The sequence below is a fragment of the Ruditapes philippinarum genome, unplaced genomic scaffold (genome assembly GCF_026571515.1).
Source record: "Ruditapes philippinarum isolate M1 unplaced genomic scaffold, ASM2657151v2 ctg723_1_1_1_1, whole genome shotgun sequence".
NCBI lineage: Eukaryota > Metazoa > Mollusca > Bivalvia > Venerida > Veneridae > Ruditapes > Ruditapes philippinarum.
In genome coordinates, this window is record NW_026866929.1 from 169,955 (window position 1) to 187,529 (window position 17,575).

At 33.6% G+C, this 17,575-nt stretch overlaps 2 protein-coding genes across 2 annotated transcripts; both read left to right on the top strand.

The window, feature by feature from the left end:
* The first annotated feature begins 969 nt into the window (after positions 1-969).
* LOC132734226 (NADH dehydrogenase [ubiquinone] 1 alpha subcomplex subunit 13-like) lies at positions 970-11,701 on the top strand. The gene is made up of 5 exons (XM_060720929.1): positions 970-1,124; positions 6,152-6,230; positions 9,062-9,133; positions 9,543-9,636; positions 11,358-11,701. The coding sequence occupies exons 1-5, from the start codon at positions 1,040-1,042 to the stop codon at positions 11,484-11,486; spliced, it is 459 nt and encodes a 152-aa protein (XP_060576912.1). The 5' UTR covers positions 970-1,039; the 3' UTR covers positions 11,487-11,701.
* Positions 11,702-15,853: 4,152 nt separating this feature from the next.
* Positions 15,854-17,343, top strand: LOC132734248 (uncharacterized). Its single transcript, XM_060720952.1, has one exon. It carries the CDS (start codon positions 15,901-15,903, stop codon positions 16,825-16,827), a length of 927 nt encoding a protein of 308 aa, XP_060576935.1. The 5' UTR covers positions 15,854-15,900; the 3' UTR covers positions 16,828-17,343.
* Positions 17,344-17,575: the final 232 nt, after the last annotated feature.

The window sequence follows — 17,575 nt, forward strand, 5'->3', positions numbered from 1 at the left end:
CTTCGACTCTCTGCTCTATTACTTTGCAGTTAAATATTGTCATGTTAAACATTACCAATAAGTTCCGCAGGACATTTAATTAATAGATCTATGCGATTTCTTGAGTTACGTGGTTTAAAGCACACGTAAATAAAAAATATTGTGTAATTATTTTGACTTTCACCTGAGTGTACAACCATGCTGTTATTAAATTGATTACTATAATTCTTTTCCATATAAGTTTGATATCCTTTGTCTTTTGCAATTTTGATACACCACACTTTCAGTTAGCTTCTTCATTCATTCATTCATTCATTCTTTCTTTGCGTGTTGGGGCGGGGAGGCAGGGGGTGGGTCGGTAGGGAGTAAGTCATTTTTTATGTACAAATCTGCTATTAATATTGGTTAACAATTCAATTTCAGTATAAGATAAAATAGCTAGTGGCATTGATTTGACCTAAAATGTGTTTAACCTTGTTATTTATGCACTAAAACATCAATATATTAGAAGAAGAAAAAATGATTTTTTTTCACTGTTATATTATTATAGACTATAACCAGGTACGTATATTAACGTTAATATACGTACCTGCTATAACACGGATTTATATTGTAATGTAAATCCGTGACTATAATAATATAAAAGTGAATTTTTTTTTTTAATATATTGATGTTTTAGTGCATAAATAACAAGGTTAAACACATTTTAGGTCAAATCAATGCCACTAGCACCTTTGCTTGTATTAAGTACAGCGTTGATATAGCAATATGTTGGCCAGGAACAAACATATAGATCTCAAAATCTAGCTTTGGCACCTCAAAATACCAAATGTATTTTGACTAACCATTGATACCACTTGCCCCCTCAACTGCCCCAGATTTTAATTGTTTTTTTTATATCTTTTTTTATTATTATTATTCCTTTTCTCCTCTTTGAAAAGAACACTTTTTGCGATTTTTGACGCGTTTTGACAGATAGGTATATGTTTGCCATTCATATAATATTCAGGGCCGTATATTAAGTGCAAAATCCGCAAGTCAATTCGGAGAGGCATTCAACATGGCGACGTACCGTCAAGATATGCCTCCTCCGGGAGGTTACAAAGATATTGAATGGGCAAGAGTTACAAGAAAGCCAGTTAGTGGTACGGAAGATATAGTAAAAAATATTATGAATGTTTAAGAATTTACTTTGTTTATTTTATATGATAGCATAATGAGAAAATAGATAAAAGTTCCGTGACCTTGTGTTTCTAAACACTTCGGACCCAAAACGTTTCGGGCCATTTTTTTTAGCAATTGAGAGACATGTTTAGCATATATGTAAACCTTTCACAGCTTCATAAAAGGGTATCAGAGTTTGTAAGAATCATTCCAAAATAAGACTTGTGGGTCGATATCATTATGCACAGGCTGGTGAAAATGTCCAATCTGGCTTATGACATAAAAAATAACATTTCTAAAAAAATAATAAATTTTTTTCTTTTAAACTTTGTTTGTTTATTGAGAATAATATTTGACTTTAAATAGAAAGAAAAATAATTGGCTACTGTCACTTTAGTGAGAATTTTTTCCCCTTTTTCAAGTTTTTATAAAACATAATTTTTGAAGTCCTTAAAAATATGTTACATATGCAAAATGTAAAACAAAATAAGTTAAATAACTTCTTTATGCTCTTATTCATTGTGCCAACACCTGACAGCATACATTTCATTCGGTTTTCAGAGAAAACTTCAAAGTACAGGGCTCAAACTGGCTCAAATAAAATAATAGCCAATATTTTTAACTTAAAAAAATAATAGCCAAATTGTCTGTGGACTATTCACGATTAAGCGGTTTATAACAACATAAGCAGTTGATTAAATAAAACAATACATATAAAACTTTTTCAGTTTTATAAGGATTCTCAAATAAACTGATACATTTGTGTATATTGATAACTACCTTTTTTACATAGAACCACAACTTTAATTGTTATTATAGAACAGAATAATAATGTTATATAGTATAATTACTGTATAACAATAATATTAAAGATTCATTACAACTTTACATAATGCTCTTATCAGACAATTTCTTTTGTTTGTTCTTATCAAATTTTGTCAGCTATAACCACTGTCAATTTCCACATTTCACACAGAACTGGAGTAGATCTAGGTCATATTAGCCTATAGAAATAACACTTGCAAACTCATTCACAGAATGCAGCGATTTTCTGAATAACTTACTGAAAAATGTCATTATAACCAATGTAATACAAATTTTCTGCCATAATAGTAAAGATTTTCAAACAGAACATAGCTTATTTTCACCTTTAAATAAATATCAAAATTATCGGTGTCACGAAAATATGTGACAATCGGATTTTTTCCTGTTTTCTGAAGAAATATTTACAATTTTGGTTGTTGGGCAAATAGTTGTTTGGAAATTAATACTTTTTAAATATTTTATCATTGTTTTCTACTGGCGATTTAATCTAGATGATTTAATCAAGCAGCTTAAAACAAAAAAAATCAAAATTTGCAATTTACGGTAAATTTTTGGTTGGTCAATATCCAATTTATCAATTTTAAGACGATTTTTGTGGCTAATTGACGGATATTTGATGGCTATTATAATGCTGGAAATATCTTTAAAGTACTTATACAATTTTACATCTCACATGTACTTTTATCACCTCTGGCAATATAGTAAGCAGCACATGACCGATAAAAAGTTGACACTCTGAATTAAGTGTTAATTGGGTCTACTGCATTCTTTATCGATTTTTACACCTTAAATAAACACTGTTGGAAGTAAAAAATAATCGCCAGATTTTGTAGCCAAAATGCAAAAATAATCGCATATCTTATACAGACTTCCCAAAAGTTAAACAAAAGTGTCAGACATTCAGTCTGACAAACCATGAAAATCTGTCGGACGGAAAAGAAATCTGTCAGACTAAATAAAATTAATCAAAATCAAAAAAGGAAAACCTGTGTTTGTATTTCAGTCACTTTTCGGTTTTATTTTTTTTTGGCCTTAAAAATAGGCACAGTCCGTACAGCGCATTTTCATCTCCTCCCTATCATACACCAACGATTCACGGTTCTGCTTCCATTTTTCATTAAATTTTGTCTCAGGTCTCTTCTTTTCACCCTTTTACTGCTGTTCTATGCGCTCCTTTGACGTAGATTTTCTTTTTTTCCCACGTTTGGCACCTTTAGCGACGCCATTTACAAGTGTACATGCGACTTGGATAAAAGCCAGACAGTCGGACCCATCCAGAATAAAAAATCGTCGGACCTAATCAAAATTTATCGGACATGCTCGTCGGACCGACGTATTTCGGGAAGTCTGCTTATAAAATAATCGCAAATGGCCACTATGGCGACTGACAATGGAGCCCTGAAGTATGATATTCAGTGTCAAAGAATTGTCAAAATATAAATGCCAGAAACAAATCAAAATATATACAATAAAGGTACTGGCGCAATAATCTAGAGCAAAATGAAATCGATAAGCACATTCTATTAAGAATTTAACATTACAACATAATTGTTATGAACTTCAAATATTTTGTTTCCCAAAAATGGAAAAAAGGGAAATAATTCTAAGAAAATAAAAGATAACCAAAATATTTTTATTTGTATCATAATTATAAAGGCCTAAAAAACAAAAAAGTTGGAAAGAAACATATTAATTATTTTTCTATAAATATAGTATTTTATGTCATAAGCCTGATAGGGCATTTCACCAGCCCGATGCATTTGACATGTATTTTTATTAGATTCTGTATCAAAACATTAGCAGGTCTAGGATTTCATGATATTTACGGACAGTCTGTAAATTTTTGGACGATCCATAACTTTACAGATTTTTGCATCTGTAAATTTACAAACATTAAGTAAGAAATCAGTAGAAGTTGCTTTAAAATTCAAAACCGCAGGTTAAAATTAATAAGGTTACTTACTATATGATCAAATGTAACAGTATGGTAAGATTCAGAACAATTTGATGACTTTCAATTTTCACTTTCATCAAATATTTCAAAATCATCATACAAAGATGAAACTCATCCCATTACCTTTGTAAATATAAACAATCAATAAAACAACAAGTCAGAAGCTGCGGATTTTAGTGTAAAACTAAAAACAGCAAATTTCACATTGAATATCTGTAAATTTATGGATTGAAAAATCTTTAAATTTCTAGACTATCCATAAATTTATGGACAGTCCATAAATATCATGAAATCCTAGACCTGATTAGTCAATTTTGTTTTTTAATTTTTATCTCAACTATTTTATTTATATAATAGGAAGAATTATCCTGAGTGTACATGTCTGTGTCATACTTAAAGATTAAAGTTTTTGTGCCACTCCATTTCTTTTTCTTTGAGATATTGCTTTGAAACTTTTTAAAATAAAAATGACAATCATTCCAACTAAGAGGATGTACGTCTGTCATGGTTATATAATAGAGAAAGCTATCCTACTCTCCAGGGTGTCTGTGTCACACTTTGGTTAAGTTTTTCGTTCTCACATATTTCCTATACTGGCTATAGGTAACCTTTTTGGTATTGCTTTGAAACTTTATATACCCATTAGTGACTATCATCCCCATTTCTAGGCAAGAAGACAAAATGATGCCCCTTTTACAAATTATAATTTCAGTTAATAATTATTAGGTTTTTTTGTACCACCCTAGTCCTAGTTCTACAGTAGAAGCGAGATTCTGACCCAGAACGAAAATATCTGAGTATCTAGCTTTGGCATGTCATTATATTTTGACAAGTACCACCCCATTTATTTACTATACCTCTGAGGACTGCTAGTCAGTGACCATCATCAACCACTTCCAGGCAAGTACTGTACTTCAATTTAAGCATGCTTTCTTACACTTAGGAAAGTTTTGAGTGAATAAATGGTTTTTAGCTCACCTGTCACAAAGTGACAGGGTGAGCTTTTGTGATCGCTTTTCGTCCGGCGTCCGGCCGTCCGTAAACTTTTACTTTAAATGACATCTCCTCATATACCACCAAGCCAATTTCATCCAAACTTCACAGGAATGTTCCGTTGTTGGTCACCTTTAAAAACTGTTCAAAGAATTTAATTCCATGCAGAACTCTGGTTGCCATGGCAACCGAAAGAAAAAACTTTAAATATCTTCTTTTAAAAAACCCTAAGAGCTAGAGCTTAGATATTTGGCATGAAACATGTTCTAATGGGTGTCTACCAAGTTTGTTCAAATAAAAGCCCTGGGGTCAAAATTGGCCCCGCCCCAGGGGGTCTTTGATTTTCCCTATCTGCATATATTAAAAACTTAAAAAATCTTCTTTTAAAGAACTCAAAGAGCTAGAGCTAAGATCTTTAGCATGAAACATCTTCTAATGAGTGTCTACCAAATTTGTTCAAATAAAAGCCCTGGGGTCAAAATTGGCCCCGTCCCGGGGGTCATTGATTTTCCTTATATGTATATAGCAAAAACTTAAAAAATCTTCTTTGAAAAGACCCAAATAGCTGGAGTTTAGATATTAAGCATGAAACATATTCTAGTGAGTGTCTACAAAGTTTGTTGAAATAAAAGCCCTGGAGTCAAAATTGGCCCCGCCCCGGGTGTTATTGATTTTCCTTATATGTGTATAGCAAAAACTTAAAAATCTTCTTTGAAAAAACCCAAATAGCTAGAGTTTAGATATTAAGCATGAAACATCTTCTAGTAAGTGTCTACAAAGTTTGTTTAAATAGAAGCACTGGGGTCAAAACTGGCCCCGCCCCAGGGGTGTCATTGGTTTTAACTATATGTGTATAGTAAAAACTTAAAAAATGTTCTTTTAAAAAAACCCAATGAGCTAGAGCTTAGATGTTTAGCATGAAACATCTTCTTATGGGTGTCTACCAAGTTTGTTCAAATAAAAGCCCTTGGGTTAAAATTGGCCCTGCCAGGGGGCGGGGAGGAGGGGTAGATCATTGTTTTTCATTATGTGTGTAGTAAAAACTTAACATCGTGAAACATCTTCTAATGGGTGTCTTCCAAGTTTGTTCAAATAAAAGCCCTGTTGTTTAAACTGGCCCCGCTGCGGGTGCCTTTATACAGGTGAGCGACTTCAGGGCCATCATATCCCTCTTGTTTGTATTATTAGTCAGTGTTATAATATTATTAATGTATTTGTAATTTATTCATTTTGCAGGATATAAGATACTGGGAGGTTTACTTGCAATGAAAGCTGTTGGCGTGACATGGTGGTACTTTGTAAGAAAGAGGAAAAGGTAATTGCATCCTTTACTTTAATTATAAGAAAGTTTTTGTGACTGTTGTAGTAAAATTTTAGGTCTCTAAATGAATTGACCCCCATGGTCCTTACAGGGTTTCTTCAATCTTGAGATTTACTTAAGTTGTTTCTTGCATGATGAGATCTGATTGTCTTCACTGTGATTTGGATTTCTTGAGAATGCAATTTTTACCCATGCAATCAAACCATCCTTTACAGGTATGTATTAGATGAAGCATCAAAATATTGCTGTCTGTGGAAATAAACAAATTGTTGATAGCTAAGATATTTAGCATATGTAGCATAATAGCATTGCCTTTAATATTGACCTTTACAAAACTGATGTGAATCATGCCCCTCCGGTCAAAATCAGCTCTGCCCCAGAGTCACTTGCTTTATGTAGACTTAGGAATAGGAAAACACATCTAATCTTTTTGTGGATACTTACTATGTCTTAATATTTAGGCCTCTCTAAAAGTTTATGAATCGTGCATCTTGGGTAAAAAACGACTTTGAACACCTTGAAGGACATTTAGTATCATAAGGATAATTAAGATAAAACATTTTTCAGACAAGTTTCTTGATTGAGTCTGTTCCCTGATTGAAAGATTTATTTTTGGTTACACAAACAAATTAACATTTGGGTATATGTATTGTATTGAGAGCTGCAGCTATGAATGTTACTGTGAGCACTATTTCAGATGCAGATTTATATCAGTTGGCCTATATTTTTATCTAATACCTTCTTTTCATTCTTAGTTCTCAATATTTATTCTCTTGTCATTTAGAGCCTTTATAGCTTGGTGAGTTATATAAGTGTGCTCAAGCTCTTGTAAATGAGCTTGAGCACACTTTTTATACGCCCGTTTGAAAAACGGGACGTCTTATGGGAACGCCCCTGGCGGGCGGGCGCGCGGCGTCCAATTTTGTCCGGAGCATATCTCCTACATGTATGGAGGGATTTCAATGAAACTTCATAGAAATGTTCACCACTATGAGGAGCAGTGTCGCGCACATGAACCAGGTCTCTAGGTCAAAGGTCAAGGTCACACTTAGAGCTCATTGAAAAATGCTTGTCCGGAGCAAAACTTCCACATGTATAGAGGGATTTCAATATTACTTGGCACAAATGTTCACCATTGTGAGGCGGAGTGTCGCGCGCAAGATTCAGGTCCTTGCGGCCAAGGTCAAGGTCACACATAGAGGTCAAAGTTCAGATAAAAATATGAAGATGTGTATATGGACCATTTAGTCATCATTTATTGAGGGATTGTAACACAAATGGTTATTATCAAGACTATGGCTGTGATACATATAATTTAGGTCAATATATACAAGGTCAAGGTCACTTAAGATGATGAAATATCCAGATTTTGTCCGGAGCATATCTCCTACACGCATGGAGGGATTTTAATGAAATTTCATAGAAATGTTCACCATTATGAGAAGCCATGTCACGCACATGAACTAGGTCTCTAGGTCAAAGGTCAAGGTCACACTTAGAGCTCATTGAAAAACGCTTGTCCGGAGCAAAACTTCCACATGCATAGAGGGATTTCATTATAACTTGGCACAAATGTTCACCACTGTGAGGCGGAGTGTCGCGCACAAAATTCAGGTCCCTGCAGCAAAGGTCAAGGTCACACATAGAGGTCAAAGTTCAGATAAAAATATGAAGATGTGTATACGATTTAATCATCATTTATTGAGGGATTGTAACACAAATGGTTATTATCATGACTACGGCTGTGACACATGTACTTTAGGTCAATATATGCAAGGTCAAGGTCACTAAAGATGGTGAAATATCCAGATTTTGTCTGGAGCATATCTCCTACATGTATGGAAGAATTTTTATAATACTTTATGGAAATGTTCACCACCATGATATGTATCGCTCCATGCATGATCCAGGTCTCCAGGTCAAAGGTCAAGGTCACACTTAGAGCTCATTGAAAAACGCTTGTCTGGAGCAAAACTTCTACATTCATAGGGGGATTTCAATATAACTGGGCACAAATGTTCACCGTTGTGAGGCCGAGTGTCGCACGCAAAATTCAGATCCCTCCGACCAAAGTCAAGGTTACACATAGAGGTCAAAGTTCAGATAAAAATTTGAAGATGTGTATAGGGACCATTTAGTCATCATTTATTGATGGATTGTAGCACAAATGGTAACTATCATGACAACAGGTGTGACACATTTAATTTAGGTTAATATTTGCAAGGTCAAGGTCACTGGAGATGATTAAATATCCAGATGTTGTCCGGAGCATATTTTCTACATGCATGGAGGAATTCTAATGTTACTTTATAGAATTGTTCACCACCATGAGACGTAATGCCCTGCACATGAACCAAGTCTCTAGGTCAAAGGTGAAGGTCACAGTTAGAGCTCATAGAAAAACGCTTGTCTGGAGCAAAACTTCTACATGCATAGAGGGATTTCAATATAATTTGGCACAAATGTTCATCATTGTGAGGCTGAGTCCCATGCATAAAATTCAGTTCCCTGCGACCAATGTCAAGGTCACACATCCTGTGCATATCTTCCCTACTGATTTGTTTTAAGGTTCATTTAACAACACAGTGCCAAGAATAAAAACTTGCTTGCTAGATAACACTTATCCATTATGCCCCCATCTCCATCTAAAGCTTTCGTAAACGGGCATATTTTGTGACTATGGCACCCTTGTTTAAGAATAAGAACTAACATTAACACTGTATATCTTTGTATGTTAATATTACCCATCATAAGCATTGTTCTAGTTATTGTATTTTAGATTGATATAATTATTGATAATGCAAAATGAAACTTTTTTATTTCAGGTTAGAATTGAGTGAAGAATTTGACAGTAGGATAGCTTTGATGCCCTTTGTAAAAGCTGAATCTGATAGGCTGTAAGTATCTATACCAGTACTGTAGTACATATTCATTAAATGATATTCCATCATATTCTTGTGAATGATTTGTTTTGATACTTTCTGATGTTAGAAGTTCATTTAGAAAGTAATCAAACCACAACCATTGACACATGTTCAACACCATTTAATACAGGTAACGCCTGAATTTGGCTTCAGACAACAATTTTAAATAAAAGTTTATATGCCCCTTATTTTCTTCCTTATTTTTACAAAAACATAAAGACCGTATCTACCTGTCAATGCAGGGTCAGGTAGAAGGCTAAATGCTTGTTTACAGTTAACTAAAATTAAGGCCTAGTTGAGTGGAATACACATGGTTACTGCATAAGCTTGTTATTTCATATTTAATCTTTGTTATTATCTATTTACTTATTGAAAATTGTAGGGTATTAAAACAGTGTATTAAGATGAGAGAAGCAGAAAAAGAAATAATGAAGGATGTACCCCACTGGGAGTTAGGAAAATATGCTGGACAAGAGGTAAGTTATATAACATAAAGATTATACCTTTTTTTTAACATCAATGTCACTGATTGAAAATTTTGTATCCATATTTCGAAAGCTGAATATCGTCGATATTTTTAATCCAATAGCTTGTGTAATAACTGTTATCATGGTGTATGCAAGCAGAAAATATCGAAAGTCAGCATGTCTTCTTGTTATCATATCTTACAGATCTCTAGAACAATGAAATCCAGTGTGTTTTCACACTAGGCAATAAAAAGAGAGAATAGTGACTTTTTTCTTTTACAAAAAGTAGAGAAATATTTTCACAAGACATGAAAAAATGAAAAAATGTATGCATATGAAAGAGACTGGAATAAATAATAAACTGAAAAAATGGATTTTAAATTGCATCAATATTCTGAATTGTGAATCAATATTGCATTAGTTGTTGAATATTGATGATATATCAATAGTGCTATTTTGAATTTGAATGACAGCCCTACATCAATGTAAAATAAAATCATGTTCATTAGTGATTTACAAGTGTCTTGGAATTTTTAACATTTTTAGCTCGTCTGTGACAGCGTGAGCTTTCAGGGATAAATTGGCATTGTTTCGTCCACAACTTGTACAAATGACATTTCCTCGGAAATGGAGACCTTGCAGACTGCAGAAATATTACTTGTATGGAGGTCTAAGTTGTTCAGATGATTCAATTGCATATCTAAGTCGCAGAAATTAAAAATGGAATTTAAAATGCAATTCAAACCCTTTAAAAAATTCTTAAAGCTCAAGCCTAAGGCTTAGATATCTACTGCATATCATTATTGTATTTATTATAGTTTAGATTATTTCTGTAGGTCCAAAATATGCCAAGCTCTTAGAGGGTTACTTGATTTTGAATTTTATTTAGGAAAAATCATATAACAGCAAGGTTTAAAGCTTAGATATTTGGTGTGTAGCATTGTCTATTGGATCACTACTGAGTTTGTGTAAATCCTGTAAAAGATAATTGCCCCCTGCCCCAGTGGACACTTGATTTTACTTAGTCTCTAAAATCATAATTGAGCCGCGTCACGACAAAACCAACATAATGGGTTTGCGACCAGCATGGATCCAGACCAGCCTGCGCATCCGCGCAGTCTGATCAGGATCCATGCTGTTCGCTTACAAACCCTATAACAAGTAGAGAAACTGATAGCGAACAGCATGGATCCTGATCAGACTGCGCAGATGTGCAGGCTGGTCTGGATCCATGCTGGTCGCAAACCCATTATGTTGGTTTTGTCGTGACGCGGCTCATATAAAACTTTAATTTCTCTAATTGCCATGAGCTTAGACCTTTGGTGTGAAACAATCATTGCATGGTGAACATCTACCATGTTTGAACATGTTATGACCTTGGCGTCAATATTGGCCTGATCCTGGAGATCACTCGATTTTGCTAAGACTCAAAAAAGAACAACTGTTAAAAATCTTCCAGGTCTAGAGGTTACAATTTGTTTGCCACATTGTGTAGTGTAGACTATTACCAAGTTTGTTCAAATCATAACAAAAGAGTCAAAATTGGCCCGATCTCAGGGTCAATCAATTTTACATAGAGTTGTGTATTTCAGCTATATATATATATGTAGCATAGATTTGACATTTCTATTGCATAATTGCTAATTATTTTCAAATTCTGCATTATGGGATATACACAGTGTGATAAATGGAATTTTTTCTTAACAAATCTATGTTGATTTTCTTTGCAGTTATACCAAAATGAGCAACATCATTTTGACTCATTGTTGGCAAGGGAATTTGAAACTCACACAAAGCCAGTTGCACTAAGGGAGAAGGCAAGAGTTGCCCTAGGAATGGGACCTAGATATCCGTTGTAAACATAAATGTAAAAGAATGGCACAAAAACATCATTTAGTGACGCTGAAAAAGACTTGGATGACAAATTTGGACTGCAGCTTTGAGGATGAAGTTCTGCGTTTTTTTTAAGATAAAGTTGATGAATATTATTATACTAGTATCTATTATGTCAGTTAACTTATTGATAAGATGTGTTGAATAATTAAAAAAATAAAAACATTGAATTTACATATTCCATTGAGTTTGTTTGTTTGTTTTTTGCTCAACCAAACAAATACTTATGTATATGATATACTTGTATGTGTTCTGATAGGAAGCATACAAGTGCACTAAGTACTTGAAGATGAGCTCTTGTCATTTCAATGTGTCTGTTGTTCATCATTGTCCATAGTCATACACAACAAGGCGGTTTTTGACCAAACTTTACAAGAATGACCCTATACTAAAGTTGTTTTTTAAGTTTAATGTAGGTTAGTCACAAGTGCTAAAATAATACTTGTACGCCTGAAGAAACAACTGGTATTGTTTTATGGGGTTGTCTGTCCTTGCGTCTTTAGAGAATTCATTTTTCGCAGGATAACTTTTGAAGGAGGAATGGATGATTGTGGCACGTAAAGTTCGATTTTTGATGCAATCAACTTATTGATAGAATTATTTCCCTTTTAAACGAAATTATTCTGCAAAATTATTAGAAATGCTTACTTTATAAGTCTACATTTCATGTAAACTATGTGACCCCAATGTGTCTGACCACTTTTGTCGCAAAATTACAATGTCATGAGCTTTGATATGTCGTGTAATTTTCTTAATGGCTCTTAGGTAAGAGATCGGGGTCATCATGACCTCTTTTATGCTCAAATTGCTAAAATAAAACATGTACGTTAGCCCTTGATAGAAGTACATGTATTTGAGCTTAGTAATAGGATATTATTGTTACTAATAGAGAATATTCTTCTTTGATGAAAAGAGAAGAAACTAATACATAATTGAGCCGCGCCATGACAAAACCAACATAATGTGTTTGCGACCAGCAAAGTCCAGCATGGATCCAGACCAGCCTGCGCATCCGCGCAGTCTGATCAAACCCTATAACAAGTAGAGAAACTGATAGCGAACAGCATGGATCCTAATCAGACTGCGTGGACGCGCAGGCTGGTCTGGATCCTTGCTGGTCGCAAACCCATTATGTTGGTTTTGTCATGGCGCGGCTCATATGTATTTTATTTTATAGATACAAAGAAATCATCTTCACAGGTTTACTGTAACTGTTTAATTTGGCTAAAAGGGCCACAAATATGCCTTCTTTAAACTTCACGCATTCTCTCTTTTCACCTGTGTTACTTTCGAGAGCATTATTTAATAGTTTCCAACTTGCTTAGAATTAGTATTGGAGTGCAAGATTGTGGTTGATACACCGATTGGAAGGAAGTGTCATGGTTCTACACTTCATGTGTATAACATTTATTGTTCACCGAAAGTGGTTCATCAGTAATGTGATCGTTATTTTAGAAAGCACCGTTAACAGAGTGTTAAAGAACTACTGAATAAATCTTGGAGAAACAAAACATTTTGGTATCATTGTCAAAAATGGTCAAACCATTGAAATCACATTGCAGATTTACATGAACATGTACTTATTTTTAATGTATTATCATTGTGTTCCGTTTGTTGCAATTCACACAGAATATATCAATTTGCCGCTTAGACATTACTGGTGCTGAATATAGCAAACAATTTTAAACATGATATAAACCAATGGGTGGATTCTCCGAACTTGGTGTGTACCATTTTCCTCCTGTCACCTTTCCTGGGGTCCTTTCGAACCGGGACATAGACGTTCATTTGATGTCCCAGCTCCGAATTACTGTCCCCATACTGCTGATAATTCAAATTCTGAAAGTGAATTTGGATTACGTAAGGTTATGAAGCTAATTGATAGCTTATGGAAGGTTAATGGTTTTACACAAGATTTGAGTGTTCGCGTGTTACACAGAAAATGTCGAAAGGGCATCTTAGGTATTCAATACATTTCAATCTGTTTTAACGGACCAAAAATACAAATGCATGAAATACAGACTCGAACTTCAGGGAACATAGTTTGTTGCAGTAAAGCATAAATAATTAAAATAATTAATTACACATTTATGACATAAAGGAGAAACAAAGAATCACATAGGACGTGTATCAAACATATTACATGTAAATGGTTAGACCCCACAAGGGACGCATTGGCTTTTCGTCCAATGTCTAATAAGGCATGTAGCAGAACTGCCAATACCATTAACTATTCCGGAAGGGAGAGAATTATACCAGTACAATGTATATATAAATACTATTTCTCTCCCTTTATTAAATACATGAAACCTGCGCGATGTTTAAAAATATACGTATTGTTAGAATTTCTACTTGGTTAATTCCACATATAATAAAATACTAAAATAACTGTTCTTAATTTCTTTTTTCGTTTATTTAATATATTAAATTTGACGAGTGGTTGACTAGTCATTGAATATTAAAAAGCATTTTAACATTTTGCTACTTTAAAGACAAATAATTTCACATTTCAGCATGTTGTTGTTTTTTTTGGCTAATTTATATGCTTCCAAAAATGCATGAAAGTAAATTGTCACCACTTCTGCTTCCAAATTATCTCTTCAAAGGGGCTGTACTCGATTACTACATTATTTATGTACTAACACAGAATAGGTCATATTGCGACTTTCCAGGACATCACTAGACATAATATATATCATATTATATTTCTCATCCGTAACCAGTTCATGATTTAATCACAAAAATTTATTCAATTTTAACATGAACGAAAAACAAGAGAATCAGATGTTTCCGGTTAAGAAATCATCAATCCTGTTTCCAGCCCTACAATATCTTCATTTAAAACTTTCTTAAACAAGGACAGAAAAATACACCAACATACTTTTATACAGGTAGTCGTAAACTGCAGGTCCTTCACACTCGGCTTCGAACGAACTGCAGCGCATTAAATCACCACCTGTTTTTGATAAACATTTCTCTTACCCCTTTGTGTAATTGTGGGCAAATTGAAACTACCCAACATTTCTTTTTCGAGTGCTGTGCATACGATGCCGTCCGCAGAACTCTCCTCCTTAACTTGCAAGACTTCAGCATAAACCTTTATAAACTTCTCTATGGTGACCCATCTCTTACATACCAGGACAACGTTATTATATTTACAAATGTACAAAATTATATAGAAAAAACGAAAAGATTTACTTAGATCCATTCTAATTGAGACTATAATCCTCTCTCACCCTCTTACTTCTCTTTCCCACTATTTTGTTTTCTTCTTTTATATATATTCTTACATTTTAAACATCTACTTGTAGTTAATCTATTCTATATAAGTATCTTCTCTTTCCCACTATTTTGTTTCCTTCTTTTATATATATTCTTACATTTTAAACATCTACCTGTAGTTAATCTATTCTATATAAGTTTATATAATATATAAATATATATTTTTATGTGTGTATAATTAATACTTATTCCCTTGTCTACTATATACTAATTATAAACTTATTTAAGACAAACCCTATATAGTTCGCCAAAGGAGAAGAATTCTATAAGACTTGTCTTTCATTCTCATCCTTTTCCATTGTGTAAAACTGTTTTGTTTGTTATATATTTGTATGTACATTATATATACTTTCGGGAATAAATATGTTTAAACTAATCTTGTTTCCGTCGGATAGGAAGCTCGAACACAATAGTAAGAATACACAGTACGGATACGGTATTTCGGTCTACCCTATGATAAGAACAAAGAGTAATTCTAATGCTAGCAGTTTTAGACTCAATTTATATCAATATATCGAGTAAAAATTCACCAAAATTTAGCAACTTTACAAAAATGGTTAGTACAACCAAAGGGACCCGGCACAGTGTTTGGATAGTGTAAAAAAGTAATTCTAGAAAAAAATAGTTTATATATAATATATAGACTATTACATATAAACTTTATTTTTTTCTCTCTAAAATTACTTTTTACACTATCCCAACACTGTGGCGGGTCCCTATGAGTATACAACATGTATACCTGTTGTCATTTGTTCGGATTTGGTTATAACTGTATCTCAGTGAACATTTTTAAATTGATTATATATGATTGTCAGAAGTATGTGAAATCATAATTTTACCAAATCAGACTTTATATTTCCTCTGGATGTCAAATATATACATTCGTTATACCTTATCAAGGGTAGAACTACTTTCAACCCAGGTTATTATTGATAAATAGCCAAGATGTTCCGATTGGTCGATTTCTGACATCTATAGCATGGACGAGTTCATACTACTTTTTATATTTTATATACGCCTTCCACGAGCTCAATAAGGATAGACGTTAAGGCATCGCTGTTAACATTTTGAAGGAAGTCAATATCTGCTGTCTTAAATATGTTAAAAACAATCGGATTCTTTCTCGGATTGCTATTCTTTACTCATTGCGCATTCTCTGAGAGGATTGTGAACACTGATGGTGTAAGAAATGCATTAAAAGTAAGGTTTAAAATATTTAAAGATGTACCAAGGAGTGAAGCAGAGGCGATAGAAATGAACTTTACAAAAATAAGTGATTGTGAAACTGAACATTTTAGAGGGAAACAGTACATGAGATATGGTGACCCTTTGATTATACCGCTCTTTGACGTCAACGGGTATATAGCCGGGCTTCAGACTGGAGTACCAGTAGGACTTGATAATAATTACCCACCTGCAATTATGCAACCCCCATTTATTCAAGATGGTGATCTATTTAAACTCACAGCCTACTTTGTAGACCCTTTATTGATATGTAAGCGCGGCCGATCCAAACAACAATTTATTCGCACTGGTACTGGTCAAGATTTATTCATCCAAACGGGAAAAGATCCGGAAACCGATATTCTTGAGATTGACGAACACATGACTGAGACAAAATGGGTGCAAGGTCTTTGCTTCCCGCAAATGGGCTACCATTACTTCAAGGAAGTTTCTTTAGACATGTCTTGTGAAACTTTTTTTCCCGTGGCATTATTGTATTATCATGGGGAACTGCAAGGATTCGTTTGGTCTTTGGGCGCGATTTTGAATTCAACATTCGTAAGTTACGAATACCCTGAACCAGAATTTTTCCTCGAACTGTTGAAAGAAGTGCCAACTTGCCTGAATACACTACGCAGGTCGACAATGCACGTGTATTTCAAAGATAATATCGATACCTTTACCTGCAAGGCTCCACCTGCCAAGGAATCCCCGTGCACCAGTGATTCTGCGTTTCCAGTACTAGAGAAGATATTGATAGTGTGGTTCTCCATTTTTATGTTGATAAAAATGACTTATTGAACTAAAACCGAACTTTATAACTACTGTATACTTTAAATTTTATCTGGAATATATATTGTTTTTTTTTGCACATCATTAGTTTTAAAAAGACTGGTTTAAGGACTGATAAATATGGAAATTCAGCAAGTTAGGTTTCAATTTATTAATGGAGGGATTTAAATAAAATGTTTTGAATTTTGACCGTAACGGAATTCAATTGATATATGACGACGGTGATTAAAGATGTATTTCAGGATTTTAACTACATGTACATGTATATGCATCAGTAGATGTAAGAGGTACAAGTCAATGTATTTGTTAATCGACTTATGATATGTTTTTCATACATTAAACATCACTTCATCTTAATAGATTTCAGTGTAAATAATGATGTTATTTTTTCTTTACTTGCACTTTTGACGCTATCACTCGTTTATGCAATGCTGTTTGATTTATATCATATTATGCAACATAAATTAAGTGTCTTCTGTCATACTTTTTCATATTTTCAAACAGCTGGTTAATAAAAAATAAATGAATAAATTAATATAGAAATAGTGAATGAATAAATGTCGCTGGAGTTCAGATCGATGTTAACAACCGATAATAGGTCATATTTCAATATGCAATATTCATTCAACCTTCTACATTGACAAAATACTTTCAAATTCAACATATGATATTCACATTATATTATATTATATCTGTATATATATATATATATATATATATATATATATAGCAATGAACATGTTGTATATTTATGTTG